The sequence below is a fragment of the Pagrus pagrus genome (assembly GCF_965226575.1).
Source record: "Pagrus pagrus genome assembly, chromosome: 14".
In the NCBI taxonomy this organism is placed as follows: domain Eukaryota; kingdom Metazoa; phylum Chordata; class Actinopteri; order Spariformes; family Sparidae; genus Pagrus; species Pagrus pagrus.
The window spans coordinates 18,207,322-18,224,613 of NC_140198.1; the positions used below are offsets into that span (position 1 = coordinate 18,207,322).

Here is a 17,292-nt window from a genome sequence, read left to right on the forward strand (position 1 = left end):
TTTATACCTCCATCACAATGACAACGGTGGTTGAAAGAAGAATCTGAGTCCTGGGTTACACAGCACATTTTAACATAATGTTATAAACATAACTTCAGCCAGTCATAAAGACACATTGTTCTAATATATTATTAGTATATATTTTTAATTTGATATAGCTGATATGTTGGTTCCTTGTTCATTTATAATCAATTACAACCCTGAGGAATTTTGTAGCATTAACTCTTTCAATATTAATATTACAGATTTTTAATTTAATATCCCCATTAATTAAACCAAGTTTTGAGGATTTCCAGCTCCCTTTCAATACCACAAAAGTTCCTTTGAAATATTACCAGAACAAAATAAATAGGATTGTCTGCAAAAATTGTATGTGATCAGTGGTATCAAAAGCCATCTGTAGGTCAGTATAATCCATTAACATTGTACTGCAATGTTAGTGGTCATTTCCTACTAGCTTTATAGTATGGCAGTGTAATTAATTTTGTTTTCCAGGTAATAAAAAGCATCATCAGCATCTTCAAACCCTCATTTCTCTACAGTAATACAGGTATAGATTGTTGGGGTTCAAAAATGCATCCATAATGTAATAACTGTGTGTTTTAAGCTGTTGCTGTCAGCTTTGTGAAGACAGACAGCCTCGTGTAAACAGGTTCGTGGGGGTTTACCCCTTTGTAGTTTGGTCACGCTGCGCTGTCTGAATAGCACAAAGATTCAACCCAGATGACAATGCAGGGCACAATGCAGTGGCTCGTGTTTACAAATAGCATCCATGCCTTTAACACCTACTAACCCAGGCCAGCCATCAACCATCTTCAGATCCTGGCTCAGTTAACTCTGGTACAACATTCAGTAACCAGATGGATGATAAAATGTCTGACTCATACAGTTGGTTGATTACTGGATGTATGTATTTTATGATTTATTATAACAGGCTTTTTCTTGCCTCAAACCGAGGTAAATGTTTTTTTTTCAGCTGACAGACATGCTGTTTCCTAAAAAGACTAAACAAAGCCGAAGGTCACCGACACAGACATTTGTTACGATCGGAGATAGGCTGTAGATATGACAATGAATTTGCTTTGCAATCGTGAATGGTGGATTGTGACGTTATCCGTCTGATCCAGACAATGTTGACCAGACGGACGAACAGAGTGGTGAAATAACATAAACACAGACATAACACTTCATTCACAAAAGCTCTATTCCATCACCGCTGTTTGGGTCAGTCACTTGACCATTATTGTCTGCTGTCAGTATCAGCGCCGAGCAAAAGCCTGCCAGACTCGACTCAGACTGCTTTCCATGCTGTTATTTCCCTAAGGTCAAGCCAAGTGGGGAATGGGCTGCTCATGGGAGCATTTACACTTATTTTAGATGTTTTTCAGATGGAAAGTTAAAGCAACAACACGTAACTCCCTGAAGAAAGATAGTTGATTGTTGAGTCTCATCTCCAGGTCGTCAGATACTGACGTGCTGCCAAACCAGAGCATCGGTATTTGACGATCAACAATCTTTCTCCAGGAAGTTACATTTTGTTTCTTTAAAGAACTACTTTGCATTATATTTGCGACAGTGTAATTAAAGCTGATGAAACAGAAGCAAACCAAACATGAGTAAATGTATGTTCTTTTATTTATTGGCAACACAGCATCACAGTAGACTTCACAAATCATTAATAATGAAACATTGTTAAATAAGGGGTACAGGATCAGTCACACAGCTTGAGACAACAATAAGAGATCTAAGAGCAATAGGATTACAGCTGCGCACCTAATAAGTCCACTTCAAAAGCACTCATTGTCAGATCCAAGTCCAAGAGGGGTTGATTAAGAGTAACACTATCATAATGATTTATTCCAGAAGGATGCCGCGTCAGTTCCCAGGATACCTGCTGCCTGTACTGAAGATGTCAGCCCTCATGCAGGGACATCTTCCAGGTATCATCGGAGGACAGGTGCTAAGACCGCGTAGCACAGCACCTGAAAATGAGCCAAGCACAAATGAAGTCAACCTCACACTTAGCAATCATTTGTCCTTTCCTTCTTTAGAACACGTGGTTCTGTTCTGGCAAAACTGAAATAGTCTTTGTAACATGTACAAGTTCTGCTTTGTGATCTTTGCAGGCCTACCTGTATCTTCGAGGGCAACCGTGATGACCAACGATGTACTCCTGAGCATAGCAGAACCGTCTGCAGAGTCCTCTATACCCACATGTCCAATACTGCATTTCTGGATCATTGCCTGTGGATCATTATAAAAGAATCACAAATATGTTCCCACATTCCTGATGGATATTGACTTGTTCATTAACTGCAATCACAATGGTTAAGAAAACAAGTTGTGATTTCATAATTTGATTTCCTTCTCCCGAGAGGCACACAAACAGGCTCGGAATGAGCACAATGCAGTTTGAGCATTTTCCATATCATGATTGTCTTGATTTGATCTCACACTGTAAGAAAATGTGCGTATCCATTGCTTACCCTCCCCGACTGCGAGCATCAGGAGAAGCACAAGGAGAACCAGGCTCAGTCCCCTCATGTTTGGGTACCAATAACCTTTCAGACACTGTTGTGGACAGGCTGATGCTGCATTTATACAGCATTTCAACCACGGGGGAGGAGTCCGTCGTGCTCTGTCCAAATCACAATAACAAAGTATCGCTGAATGATGGCAGTCTGAGGGCTGAAGGTCAGGACTATCAGCTTACTCAGCTTGGTAAACGGCTGCAGCTTCTTGAGAATTTGAGATTACTTTGAGGCATTTTAACAAAGAAAAACACCGTAATTTTCTGCACTCAATGTCCAAAATAATACTTTATTCTTCAAATTCTCTTCAATAGCACAGAAATCTAAATGAAAAAGGACAGTTCTTCGATATTGTACTTACATACACCCCTATGCCTGGACAGAGGGGTAAACACAGACCACAAAGGACTCCTTCAAAACAACAAGACCTTCAAAAGCTTATTTAAAGATGAAGCACTAACTAAACTGTTTGTTTTAGACACAGTAAGCAGTACAATTCTGTCTGTCCTGCTGTGTTTTTAATGGGCTGCCCTCTGTTCGACCACTGCTCTGCCCACATCTGAATATGGCAGTAGTTCATGTGTTATTGCTGATGCTGTGAAAGTACAATCAAACTGCACAAAACATGCTGCTCCAGTGACACAGGGGAGGATTGTTAACAATACAATAACAACACAAGGCATGGACACAGAGTCATGTGCTTGTAGAGCATGCCCCCTAGTGCTTGTGTAAGGACGGTTGTTTGCTTGGTTATTCTCTGTTAGTCACACGTAGAGTACCACCTTAAAGCAACAAACTGTGAATAATCAGTCTAAAGAATTATCTTTAAAATATCTTTTTGCTATGAATTGTTTCAGAAAACCAGAAAACAACAGAACATGAAGAGTCTGGCAGCTTTTCTGTACTAAAGCACAAGGCATGAGCAACTTGCCGAGCACTTTTCCCCAAAAATAGCAAGAACTTATTTAGGTAGCTGTCTCACAGCTTAAATCCTTCTTTGTTTTAGAAATGATACAAAAAAATGATCCACAATAAAAGAAATTTGTGAAATGACAATGTTTTCTGGGCCATGAATAATCTACAGAATGTTAATTCACGGTTAGGATGGATAAAGTGTTATGCTGAAAGCACACCACTTATATATTTGAATCACATAGTGGTACTACAATGGTGCAGAAAGGGGATGAGCTTTATAACATTCACCCTCCTTCTCTCTGGGAATCAGCTAAGTATATGCACACACACAAGAGATTTGGCTCTGGTTTAAAGTTGCTCTCAGTGTTGCACACAGTTCCAAGAACAATTTACAGGAAGATAGAAATAGACATAAGAAAGAAAGAAAAGCTGAAAAAAGGTAAACACAAACTATTATATATAAATGCTCTGCTTCAGCTCCTGTCTGTTCCGTCCCATATACCCAGTCTGCTCTGATTGGTCAGCTCACACACACCTGAGCCGGCACCTCTAACAACAACAGAGCTGCTGTGCTAAATCAATTATTATGTGTCAAACTAGCCTCTAGGCATAAGTTTTAAGTACATAGTGCAACACCGCTATATAGAACACAGAAGGAAAGGAACAAAGTATAATAATAATAGTAGTACTAATAATAACTTTATTTATAGAGCACTTTTAAAAACAGAGTTTACAAAGTGCTTTGGTAGACAAAGTCAAAAGGCAGGACACTCAGGAAGATAATATAACAGGGTAAATGCTTAACAAACACAGGAAAACCGAGATTAAGGAGAAGTTAAAACAAGACTGCACAAATCTAATAGGAGGGTAGATAGATCAAACAAGCAGGAGATGGTAAGAGGACGACGTCACATGAGGGGAATCTAAAACAAATGAAAAGATTTAAAACAGCAAAATGAATTCAATGAAAGAATGACTGAAATAATCAAGATAAAGGGTGTCTTACAAATAAGCATGTCGTTTGTATATGATTTTATTACCAACATAGATATCACATTGTAGTAATACTCTTCTGCTACAGAGGGTGGCGACAGACATATTACCAGCCGGGTTTTCACTCAGCGAAGAAGAGCACTGGCAGTCTGCGCATGCGCCGCTCGTACAGCTGCAGTCAACAACAACAGTCTGGACCATCTGCCCTTTCATTCCAAGATGGCGGACCTCCTAGGTTCAATCTTAAACTCGATGGAGAAGCCTCCCACAGTCGGCGACCAGGAGAGCCGACGAAAGGCTCGAGGTACTTCATGTTTTGCCTAAACGACGACGCATTTTGCGTGCGTGTGATACTGCCGAAATGGATATGACAAGAGATCAATATGTACCGCTATGTGAAAGAAATACATTGGATAGGCGAGGAGAGCGTGTCTAGTGCTCCCATTGGCCAGTTGAGCTTTCAGTAAGCGCACTTGGCCCGGGTTTAGCACCGCCTCAAAGGAACAGGCAGTCCCGCATGTCCCGCAAACTGCCGCATACCGGAGGGCACTGGACTAGTGATGGGGTAACGAAGCTTCCTGTTGAAAATGGCTCAGTTTGGGAGCATTTGATCCAGTCAGAGTGGGGATATCTGCTGTCCAAGTCTTTGTTTTTGAATCGATAACCGTGACTGTAATACAAACCTGCTAAAGCACTGTACACCACCAGCACGGTTTGATCTGCCGCGGTAGTGATACATTTCTCACAAAGCCCTCATTGTTTCCATTAATCAGTTTTATAATCAGTTTTAGCCACCTTTTCTCTCTGGCAATTAATTCACATTTTAGAAAACGCCATCTCTGCTTTTCTCTCAGGCTATTGGCATCGCACTTCGTGAGTTACAGTAGATAAAAGTGAATCATTTAAGTGACATATATACATAATTTTTTTTTAGCTTTATTCAATTGTAGTGATAAATAGTATTTGTAAGTTACTAAAAGCTTTCACAGGACATATATTTCCTTTAGGCTCCATTTAATTCAACTAATAACTCCAGGAGCCAACAGCTGGCGTTGGTCTCCCGCTGAACATGGTACATTTGGATTACATTATGTCACAACATTTCCTGTTTGTAGAGCTGACACAAAAACTGGACTTCCCAACAACGTGGCAATTCTGAGCGGAGCCACTTAAAAGTTGTTCTGAAGACGTTGCCACAAGACTGCGGTGATGGCCAAATCTGTTTCATTAACTGTTATGACTATGCCTACTAATAAAACATCAGAGACTGTGTGCGCGTAGACACATGCAACAAATAATAAGTTTTGAGTCAGTCCGTAGGCCAGCCTCCAATGATCTGGAAATGTGGTTTGGGGATAACAGGAAGTATGTCTCTTGATTGGCCTTTTTGTGAATTAAGTCTTTAAAAAGTACTCGTCGGCCAGCTGTATCTGTGCATGATCCGTGTTTACAACGGAAACTTCAGGCACTATTGGAAATAAACAAACTCCATGACAACTTAAACTTCTGTCTTTTTAAGAGCAAGCAGCAAGGCTCAAGAAGATGGAGGAAGACGAGAAAAAAAAGAAAGCAGCGTTCAGGAAAAAGGTGAGAGCTTACGTGTCACAACTAGTACGACTACGACGCCACCACCAACTCTGACTTCATTGCATACAAACATATAACTGGATTAACACTTCTATATCATATATATTATCACATGCAAAATAACACAGACTCCCTGTGTCTTGTTCAGATGGAGAAAGAGGTGTCGGATTTCATTCAGGACAGCGCACAACAGAAACGGAAATACAATCCTATGGGGAAGATTGAAAGGAGTATATTGTAAGTAGTCATTGCTTCGCTTTATTTGATAAAAAACAAAAAAAGACATGTTTTGTTATTAGCTCACAGCTGTTTGCTTTTCATGTCCTCCTGTCTTACAGGCATGATGTTGCAGAAGTGGCTGGTCTGACTTCTTTTTCTTTCGGGGAAGACGAGGAGAGCCGTTACGTCATGCTTTTCAAGAAGGTCTGAGCGCTTTGTTCTTGATTCAGTGTTCCCTTTGTTACTATTATTAGGACGTCATAGAACAATGACATGAAAACAATGAGCAGAAGTGTGACTTATTTCCATCTCGTGCTGTGGCAGGAATTTGCTCCATCAGATGAGGAGCTGGAAGCCTATCGCAAAGGAGAGGAGTGGGATCCCAAGGTGGCGGAGCAACGGCGCAGACTAAAAGTGAGACTGAACGCTCTTTTCCTTTCAATTCTTCTGGTTATGTTTTGTTGGATTTTGTGGTGCATTTGTCACTACTTACAATCAATACGAAGCTGAACATTGACAAATTAATATCATGAGGTATTCCTGCCTTTAAATGTCTCATGTCCTTTTTTATAATTATTATAAATTATTATTTATTATATGTTATTCATATGTAATTACCTAAACTCGTCTTTAGAGTGTATTTAATTGCTAAAAAGGAGACAAAACACAGTAAACAAAGTTAAAGATGAATTTGACAATTTGACATCACGGTAATGTCGTTCATCATGAATTCGTTTGGCCTTGGTATCCTTATGCTTGTAGTTTGAATTGATACTTTTACTGCAGTACTTTCTGGGGAAGGATGCTGGAATAGGTTAATGCATTTCCTGAAGGGGAAGCTGGTGAGGCAGGTTAAGGAGAAACAGCTATATATTTTTCAATTTACATTGCAGCTTGAGGTTATTTAACTATTCCTTGATTATCCGTTACAGTCTCCTGACTTTTTCCCCCTCCTCTCTGCAGGAACAGGCTGCGTTGGAAGAATTAGCATCCAGTCAGACGAAGAAGCCAGAGGCATGTCCCAACTCCAACTACAGAGACAAGTACAGTCACCTGATCGGCACCTCGGCTGCTAAAGATGCAGCACACACACTAGAGGCCAACAGGGCCTATGGCTGTGGTGAGTAAACGTCGTCGCACTGATCAGTCTCATAGAAGCACTGTGTTGCTTCTCTCAAATAACAGCTCCACGTTATTTACTCGTTATCTTGTTGTTTTATTTCTGTTTTTTCTCAGTGCCGGTGGCCAACAAGAGGGACACTCGCTCCATAGAGGAAGCCATGAATGAAATCAGAGCGAAGAAGCGGCTGAAGCAAGAGGACGACTCAGGGGCACACAGCAGCAGCTCTTGAGTCTCCTCCATTTGTGCTTTCTGTCTACTGTTGTGTGTATGCGTGTGGGTGTGTATGTGTGTATATGTGTGTGCGTGCGCAGTATAATTCATCCTATAATGCAATACTCTGTACTTCAGACATTTAAAGTATAACTTATATGGCAGGCGTTGAATCTAGTCTATGTATGCCACACTCTGATTGTTCTGATATCGTGAAATCTGGGTTTGGTGGAGGTACTCAGGTGTGTCCGATCCAGGAGGTGGATCACTTTACATGTGATGTTCTGTCAGTTATCAAGCCTCTCATACACGATAATATACCATGCAGTATGAGAAACAAGTTTTGACTACAAAGAGATATGTCCACTGGGTGTTCAGCAAATTAAGAGCACCCGATGTCTTCTTACATTGTTTTTAAAGGACATTTTTTGGCAGTGATTGACATTTTTGATGCAGATGTGCATCAGTGACATTTTTAACATTAAAATATTGATACTTTTCGAGCTTTAGCCAGGCTTGATGACATTTTGAAAGCAAGTCATTAGACAGTGTACTGAAAAGTCCCGCAGACAGTGTTCTGAATATTCAGTGCAGTTTTTTAAAAGGGAAACAGGAGTCCCGTCTGTCGATCAGCATTGGGTTTGTTAAATTTTTGTTTTAAGTCTCCGCCTGTTTCAGAACTTTGCGAAGTTGGAAACATGCCATTTTCTCCGTTTCAAGAGGAATCACATTTTAGAAGATAACGTTTTTTCGATTTTAGGGTCAAGTCTGTGATCATGTTTCGTTTTGGTTTCTATGCATCTGCACCAACTGAACCAAACTGTCACTACAAGCTAAATGTTTTATTATTGAGCCATATGATGGCTTTCATTAGCCATCATAGGATGGAGCAGATGTACCAGACTCATTGTAGAAATATTAGTCAGATCTCTTTTGTTTGTCATTCTTCAATTTCTTGGCATCTTGATGTCTGTTTTAACATGGTTGCACTGTTTTATCCCCTGATGTGTGTTAATAAACAGAGAACTCTCTGCGTGTTTCCGTCATTTCTGCATAGCCAAATCTATGCACTTCCATGTTTTGAGACTGGATGTAGACTGGTTTTAATAATGGTTTTTGACTGGTTTTAGTGTTGACTACAGGGTGCAAGAGACGTGACATAATAAGAAAACCATATAAATTAATCCAACATAAAATGTAGGTTTAGAAAAGGATTCACTCTCACTGGATGTAGAAGAAGACAGGATAGTGACATTATCATAAGATCTCAACATTTCCTCTGTTATTTAAAGTGTTGGGAAAATTACCCAGAAGTCATACTTGAGTAAAAGTAAAGATATTGTGTTAAAATATTACTCTGGTTTGTAGTCCTATTTGTAAGAAAGTAGATTTGTACCTCTTGTCTCCTGAAGGAGGCGACAAAGATTAACCAAGAAAAATTGGATTTTTTTTTTTTTTTTTTTTTTTTTTTTTTAAACTCTTGTTTCACACTGTCCTGCAGTTTCTGTCTCGCAGAAACACACGTCTATTGCGCGTCGAGGACTCAGTCACACACATGTAAAAAATGAAGTCCACGTTTTTGCTCTGGTTCATCATTTGGGTCGCAGATGCGGAGCCAAAACCCCGGAAAGGTAAGAGCAGAGCCTGCTGATGCTTCTGTGTCCTGGTCAGACGTGTGGAGGCTTCAAATAAGGAAAAAGCGTGAAATAAGGAAAGTTTTGTCGGACTCTGTCAGAACTGAACGGATATTTTAAGACTGGCAACATCTCCTGCTCAAAACTTTACTTTTGTGTTGCGCTCTAGATGTTTTTGCCACAGAAGCACCAAAAGTGAAATCATGACTTCTGTTTGTCTTTTATGCTTATTATGGGCTGTAGTGGGATCACTGCAGTCTCTCATGTTTTCCTCTGATTGTCGCTTTGACAAATATTTTATACATGACTTCACATGGAAATTCCTGTGTTTTTTTGTTTTTTTGTTGCTGTTCGCTTCTTCTGCGCCATATTATGCGTTTGTCCATACTGGAGCTCATCCTCCTCATGTCTGACACCCAGGCTCCGGGGTGCTGTGTACTTTCAAAGACAAGACGTACAACCCAGGAGACAGCTGGCATCCTTATCTGGAGCCCTTCGGACTCATGTTCTGCATGCGCTGCGTCTGCACAGAGGTGCCTCCAACACAAACAGACCTCATTAACAACTAAAGGGACATTACACCAAAAACACCAGACTGTCTTAAGAGCTCTAACATATCTGACATGGTGCTGTAAAGGCTTGTAAACTGTGCTGTGTTGCTCTTCTCTCAGACCAGCCATGTGAAATGTAACACAATCAAGTGTCCTGCTCTGCCGTGTGAAAACCCTGTGGCCGAGCCCCAGCAGTGCTGTCCAAGATGCACAGGTAATGTCAGGCTCTCCTCGTCTGAACACCTGGTGTCAGAGTCTTTGTCTCCTTGTGACTTCTGTCCCGTGTCCCTCCTCAGATGAGCCCAGGATCCCTGCAGGGCTGAGAGCTTCGGTGAAATCCTGCAGGTATAATGGAACTATTTATCAGCCGGGGGAGACCTTCAACAAGCACGACCTCTTCCCCTCCAAGCAAAGCAACCAGTGTGTAATGTGCACATGCTCTGTAAGTTACATCTGATTTACTACTTCTGTAATCATGTTCTGAAACGGACAGTCTATAGTCGTATAGGGGAGACATGAAACCAGAGGGTTATCATTCTCTGTAGATACTGTATGTTTATATACAGTGTTGAATTCTACCGTATGAGCATGCACACGGGAAGTAGGGGTGCTGAGGGGGCTGCAGCACCCCCTGAAACGAGGCATTATAAAAGCCATCAATTGATAAGAAAGAAGCAACTTGATGTATTAGATTTGATGCCGAATTTACAAGAAGTCCTAAATGATTAAGAATTTGTCAGAGACAGGGTTTCACAAAATGTATTAACTTTCACCTGACTCAGCAATTCTCCTCGCTGTTTACTGTAGTTAATGTGACTCCCTTGACCTACAGCATGTTGGTGTTCAAGTTTGCAGTCCTCTATAGCGCAGAACATTCTCAAATTGTTGGTAAATATTGTCGATAACTGTTAGATATAAGTTATCTTGACCATTCAAATGTGACTGACTTCCAGTGTCCCTGCTGGGAAAAAAATGAAATAAAATAAATCTAATGGAAAAGAAAACAAAGGAACATTTTCAAAAGGACCTTAATTTTTAAAATGTATATGACAAAACCTCAATCCTTGTTCAGGGTGACTATGTTTTCATTATTATTTTTTTTACAGTGTGTATTTATGAATTCTTCATAATCCTCCTTTCCTTGGATATTGTTCTTCTTCTGCCAGACAACTAATTTAAGCACCACAGCATTAAGGGAGGAAAAAAAGATCAAAAATCAGCTTTTGATTATTAGATGTTTAAAGTGTCTTAATTCATGTTCAACAGAACTTCTTTACGTTATAAATATTGCCGGAGCGTTTAAACGTTACAACAACTTACAGCTCTGGCCCATATGTTACATTTTACACCTCACAATTTATCACAGTCAAAAATTCAAAATGTGTATGTATGTGTTAAGTGTTTTCTGAAGTACATTGTGTATCTCTGCTAACTTATAGCCGCTAATGGTAATTTAATGACACAATGAAAGGCTGTGGCTGGTGAAAGCACAAGAGAGAGGATGAAAGCGTTAATTTCGAGAGAAAAAAACTAAAGGCAGGCGTCAGTGAGGAAAGCAGAAATGAAGCCTAAATTGAAATCAGCCTGGCGTTGTCCCTTAAAAGGCCACATGATGAGAGGAGTTAATTTTATTAGTTGCTAAGTGGTGTTTGTGAACGGATGTTTCTGAGTTTCTAAGGAGACGACACATAACAATATAGTGATTGTGAGAGTGGATCCTGGTATATAACTCAGAACAGTAAAAATCAGATTTATCCTAATGCAGTTCTCTCATTCATAGTAACACGGTCCATTCTCATTGCAGTGTCCGTCCAGGCTTTGATTTCAGTGTAACACACTCACAGCTTTGCTTATTACTACAACATATATCCTCTTTCTTTGGAAATATGATAAAATATTTTATTTTCACAGAGGCTTTTAACATTTCAACCACAAAAAGTACTAATTTGAATTGTGAAGTATCAAAGTAAAGTACAAGCCGAGTCCAGAAAACAAATTCAATAAAACTACACACTACAATGTTAACAAACTTATCAGAATATCTTTAGTTTCATTTAACTCAGAGAAGACATGATGTCCTGAGGTTGCTCAGGCACTAGAACAGGTTCTCCACAGGACGACAACAGAGTGGACGCGCTGCTGGGTCTTTTTTGGTTATCACATAGTCTCATGCAGGCTTTTTGGAAACTTCAGGTGTACTCTGCTTATTACATCTTGTGAAGGGTTCATTGAAATGGGTGAAATATAATCTTAAAATATAAAATGCAAGTCTTTTTCAAAAACAATCCAAGACACACTTTAGGATTTGTGCAAAATGCAGTGAACCCTTGATAAGATAGAATAAGCAGAGTTCTCAACAGGTTCTGGAGTGTGTGAGTGGAAAAAGAAAATGTCATTTGTTCTGGACAAAAGCCAAATAAATGTAATGTGTTATTACGTTTTTGCTGGGATTTTCCTGGAACTTTGTATCTTAAAAGACTTTGTGATTATGTTGTTTGTTTCTGCTATTCAGAGTCATCTAAATGTTAGGCTTGTATAAGTTCTAGAGAAGCCTGCAGAAACCTTGGAGTACTTAAGCGTCGCCCTCTGGGAAGCATACTTGGAAATATAAAAAATAAGACGTTTTCTCCTCCCTTTCTTTTTCCCAGAATGGAAACATCTTCTGCGCTCTGAAAACATGCCAGCCAATCACCTGTTCCTCACCAGTCTCAGTTCCAGATACCTGCTGTCTGGTGTGTAAAGGTAGACAAACAAAAATGATTTTACTCCGTTTCCAACCTGCAGCCTTTTTTAATTCTTTTTTTTTAGAAATGTATCATGAGCCTGAGCACATGGCTGATTAATTGATATATTGATGTATACCACAGAATGCAGATAGATGCAAAAAATAAAACTTGACATAATCAAAATGATGTTCAGTGCAATTAATTTTGTTTCACTGTAGAGCACTAAATGAGACAGAACACAAAAAACTTCACAATATGATCATATAGTGTAGGTCTGCACAATTAATCCAAATTAATTGCGATGTAATTAATTAATTGCAATGCTAAGTGCATTATCCAAATCGCAAGAAACTGTGAACAATGTGTGACAAACCAGCATCATAATGGAGCACTGTTTTTTGGTCTTTAGATCACGGCACCAGTGGGTCTTCATCGACTGAGGATGGAAACCAGCAGCTGAACAGAGGCGTTGTACGTTCTTGCTGATTGATCATAAAATGAGCCTATTTTAGACAGTGCTTTCATTTGAAGCTTACCTCTTTGAACGTTATTTTAATGTCATTTTAAGACGGTAAAGTGGTGTCATCAGTCGTGCAGCTGCACTTTAATTACAGGACTCTGAGTTCAAGTCGAGTGTCCTTGAACGCGAAACTGAGATCACTGCAAGCCTCAGGGGAGCTGTTTTGTAGCTGATGCTGACCTTTGACCTCTCCGTGCAAGGGTGCAAGCAAATCATTTATTTCCTATTAAGAATCGAGGCTCATTTGCTCAACTTGGCATCACATTACTCAGATTATCTCTGAAACTTTTTGCTGGGATCATAAAAGACAAAAAGCTTCACATGTTCCCTCAAGATCCATGGATCACATGGCCTGATAGTAAGACTGAACTGCAATGTCGGTCTGTTTGAACTGCCTAAAAAATCTAAGATGTGGGCAGTGATTCATGGTGATGCTCCTTCAGCTATCACTCAGGGGAAAAACCAATAGAAAGTAAAGCCAATAGAAGACAGATAACTGTGTTTTATTATGTCTGTGTCCACAAAAGAGGCATTCAGTGGACCAGTGTTCTGGAGAGCAGGGCAGGGCGCGGTCTGACCGTGCCACTCCACCCAGGGTCAGGACTTCTCCCAGAGGCCTGAGCCTCAGTAAACTCAACCTCAAAGGGGCTTCGGAGACCACCGTGAAGATTTTGTTGCAGCGGAAACACCAACGAGGTGAGACTTTGTCAAAACAAAGAGATCCTGTATAGGTATTTGATTTTATGGAGATGTTCCTCACAACTCTGCGATTGTTTCCACATGTAGCACAATGCTCAGATGTTTTCCATTTCTCTCAGCATGTTTATACAATGGCAAGACGTACTCTCATGGAGACATGTGGCACCCAGTTTTGGGGAAGGTCCTGGAATGCATCCTGTGCACTTGTACTGACGGCTTGCAGGACTGCAAACGCATCACGTGCCCCAGCCAGTACCCGTGCCAGCATCCTCTGAAATCTGTGGGGAAGTGCTGTAAGATTTGTCCAGGTAGTCAAACATGGCTCGTAACATATTGAACTGTTTCTGCTGACATGGTGCTGATTAGCTGTAAACATCACCCACACAACTTCTGTCTGTTTTTTCTCTCTCTCTCTCTAGAAAGTAAAGCTGAAAGTAACCAGACCCAGTGTTATCTGGGATTTAAAAACAGCCTCTTGGTGTATAAAGTAGATTCATCTTTGAAAGTCGACCCACCCAACACAGTGAGGATCATTGCTGTTGAAAGACAAAGCACTGCTGAGGTTGAAGTGCAAGTGTGGAAGGCTGTTGAAGGTACTGTAACTACCGCCGGGAACGTTATTAAAGGAAATGTTCAACATGTTGGTTAATATACTTCAATCAATTCATCAATTTCTGGCAGCGAATTAGACAAGAAGATTGATAACGCTCTCACATCTGTCACATCTGCTACAGCTTGCTTAGCTTCAGCATGAAGACTTGAACGCTAGCACATAACACCACAAAAAAATATGTACCTAATGTTCATTAGTGAGCTTTAGCTAGGCTAACTGTTCCCTCCTGTCTCTCTGCAAAGATTTTTAGCTCTGCCAATAGAAGGCAGAGCCGTATTTAGCAAACCAAAATGTCAAGAAAACATAGAAATTATGAAATATAAATGTATTTCACCCAGGTAAAACATTACAGCTGCAAAAAAAGGCGAAGAAATTTATCAAGGTAGAAAGACGGGACAAAGATAAGATGGCCAACAAGATGACGTGCCTTGAAGAGGAGTTCTGTTTCCTATATTCGGCTGGAAGATCACTTGTGCTCTGCTGAAATGTCCGCCCAAACTGTTGATGAAAGAAATAGAGAAACATTTTCAGACAGGATTTTGGCTCGGAAAATCGCCTTTTGCCCAGGTCTGCTCTTTGTGCTGTTCAGAGTTGGGCGGTGTACACTTCAGCTCCTCTGCGGGCCTCCGCAACATACCGTTGCCCAAAATGCAGAATTCCAGCTTTAAAGACACACACACACGCACACACACACACACACTGAAATGTGACCAAACAACACCTGTATATGTTTACAAGAAGATGTTTGAGCGTATTTTCCAATTTCAAACTATTCCTTCAGAGACAAATACATAGAACAGCTGCACCACTGTATGACTCATCTGGGTTGTTTTATTTATAGGTGTTTTGCAATTAATGGAAATCGGTGACGTTCAAAGAAAAGATATAATGGATCATCCAGAGAATTACACGTTACTTACAACACTTGATGAAGGTTTGTAAAATCCTGCTGACTTTTAATATGACCTTTTAGATCTCGGTGACCTTTTCTCTAATATTAATTCAATTGTGTTTATTTCAGAGACATGGAGAAAATTTAAAGAGGAGGGAGAAAACCTGAGTAAAGCCTCGCAGACCACAATTTGTGAAGACGGCGTTCGGGAGATGGTGACTTTCCTAAATCCCAAGCAGATAGAGGACGTGTGTTCACCCTAATAGTTCTTCCTTGTATCCCAATAACCACATGGTTAATGTTGCACTCGGATGTCCTGCGTCATTCCTGTAATACAAGTGGTATTACTCATTTATAATACTGTTTATTGATTGGTACGTTGTTGTCCGTCATGTTATAATCATCACACGTTTTTATTTGTGAATCGTTAGGTTGCAGAGCTGTCATGGTCAACTCCTGGTAGATAGTTCTGAAGAAAAAAAATGCAAAAAAATCAGAAAATGCAGCATAATGTCACTGTGAATGTGGAGGGTAGAGATGTGTCGCGTCTGTGATGTTAATATGTGCATCTGTTGAATGATAGAGGACATTTGTGGATCAGTATAACTCAAAACGAACCCTTTGCTTTACAGTAATCATATTAAAATTGTGTTTGAATATGTTGGAAAAGGGGCCATGTTCTGTTCAGAATGGGTTTTTTTAAGGATGTTATATGATCATCAACATATTTATTGTACATAAAAATGGAGGTTTTGACACCTTATTTAAAGTGTATGGTTTCTGTGTATATACATTTGACTGTATGAATGTTTTTTGCATGTAGTAGCATGAGGCGTTGCGTTGGGGATCAATCACTGAGTATTCATTCATGTGTAGACGGACGGATATCAAATTATACACCCACTGTAGCTATTTTTTTTTTGCAGCCACAAGACATTTTATACTCCACATACCAGAAATGTTTGTATATTAAAGTGGTCGTAGTTGATGTAGCTGAATGCACTCTGTACCTCTGCTCACTGTTTTATCAGTGTTTTACACCATTAAACTTTTACGTCTGATTTGTTCTTAGCTGTAACGTTCGTGTGTAAATGATGCATAGCCCACACGTGATGGAATCATTAGCGCGGAGTTAAACACAGTAAGATTGCTACTAATGATAAACAGGCAAAAATAATAATAATGACAGATTAGTAATATTTATGTGAGACAGGCTTGAGATCAGAGCCCCCACTTGTTTCTGAAGGCGCTGTTTGAGAACTATTTGCTGATGCATTTTTGGTCTGCACGCCGGGCCCTGCAGAGCGGTCCAAACACGATCTCCGCCTGCAGGCTTCCATTAAACAGAACTCCGGAAGGCCGGATAAACTGTTTTCCCGCTGGAGATGAAATGTTATCAGAGGCATGAAAATCAAAAGCAGAAGTTCAAACGCCCTTTACCTCCTGAAACTTACATTCCCAACACCAGCATTCTCGTAAAAAATGCCTTTTATTACTGACTGCACTTCGATGAGACCAAGTGTGTGATCACTGGTGGCTTCTGTCTGTCAAACCTGGACTTTTTATTGAAAATTAAACACTAAATATGTGGGATTTGACTGAAGGAAAGGGCCTTATCCTTACATTTCTATGTGAAATCTTTCCTCTCAGTAGTTAATCAAAGCCAAAGATTCTTGATCCAACATATTTTATAACAAGAAAAGCAGTAACAACAAGTCCAGCTAAGTGGCACAGTATGTGAAGACTGTTAGTGTTTTCATATTAACAAAGGATGTCACACTCATAATGATGATCCACGGAGACAAATCACCTGACTCTGCAGCTTTCTTATTGGTACTTTGGTTATTTTACCCACAACTTCATTGTTTTGGTTCAATCACGCTGCTCTCACAGCATTGTTGTGCCCTCAACTGTAACCTGGCTTAGATCTGTTGCTGGTTCCTCGGCTCCGTACGCTCCAGGATAGGTTGAATCCAGAGAAACACTTTCACTACATTGTACATTGTATGATTGTATGTGATACATAAAGATTATTGTTCTTCTAACTAAAGTGGGCATAGACGATCCCCCGCTCCCCCG

General features: G+C 40.1%; 2 protein-coding genes across 2 annotated transcripts; both read left to right on the plus strand.

Annotated features, from left to right (window-relative positions):
* Nucleotides 1-4,625: 4,625 nt before the first annotated feature.
* Nucleotides 4,626-8,609, plus strand: spag7 (sperm associated antigen 7). The gene is made up of 7 exons (XM_084372788.1): nucleotides 4,626-4,743; nucleotides 5,959-6,026; nucleotides 6,175-6,263; nucleotides 6,365-6,449; nucleotides 6,570-6,659; nucleotides 7,209-7,365; nucleotides 7,482-8,609. The coding sequence occupies exons 1-7, from the start codon at nucleotides 4,659-4,661 to the stop codon at nucleotides 7,595-7,597; spliced, it is 690 nt and encodes a 229-aa protein (XP_084228914.1). The 5' UTR covers nucleotides 4,626-4,658; the 3' UTR covers nucleotides 7,598-8,609.
* A 487-nt stretch (nucleotides 8,610-9,096) lies between these two features.
* Nucleotides 9,097-16,280, plus strand: chrdl2 (chordin-like 2). The gene is made up of 11 exons (XM_084373392.1): nucleotides 9,097-9,209; nucleotides 9,633-9,745; nucleotides 9,884-9,977; nucleotides 10,060-10,205; nucleotides 12,412-12,505; nucleotides 12,899-12,960; nucleotides 13,537-13,705; nucleotides 13,828-14,016; nucleotides 14,128-14,301; nucleotides 15,163-15,255; nucleotides 15,343-16,280. The coding sequence occupies exons 1-11, from the start codon at nucleotides 9,143-9,145 to the stop codon at nucleotides 15,474-15,476; spliced, it is 1,335 nt and encodes a 444-aa protein (XP_084229518.1). The 5' UTR covers nucleotides 9,097-9,142; the 3' UTR covers nucleotides 15,477-16,280.
* Nucleotides 16,281-17,292: the final 1,012 nt, after the last annotated feature.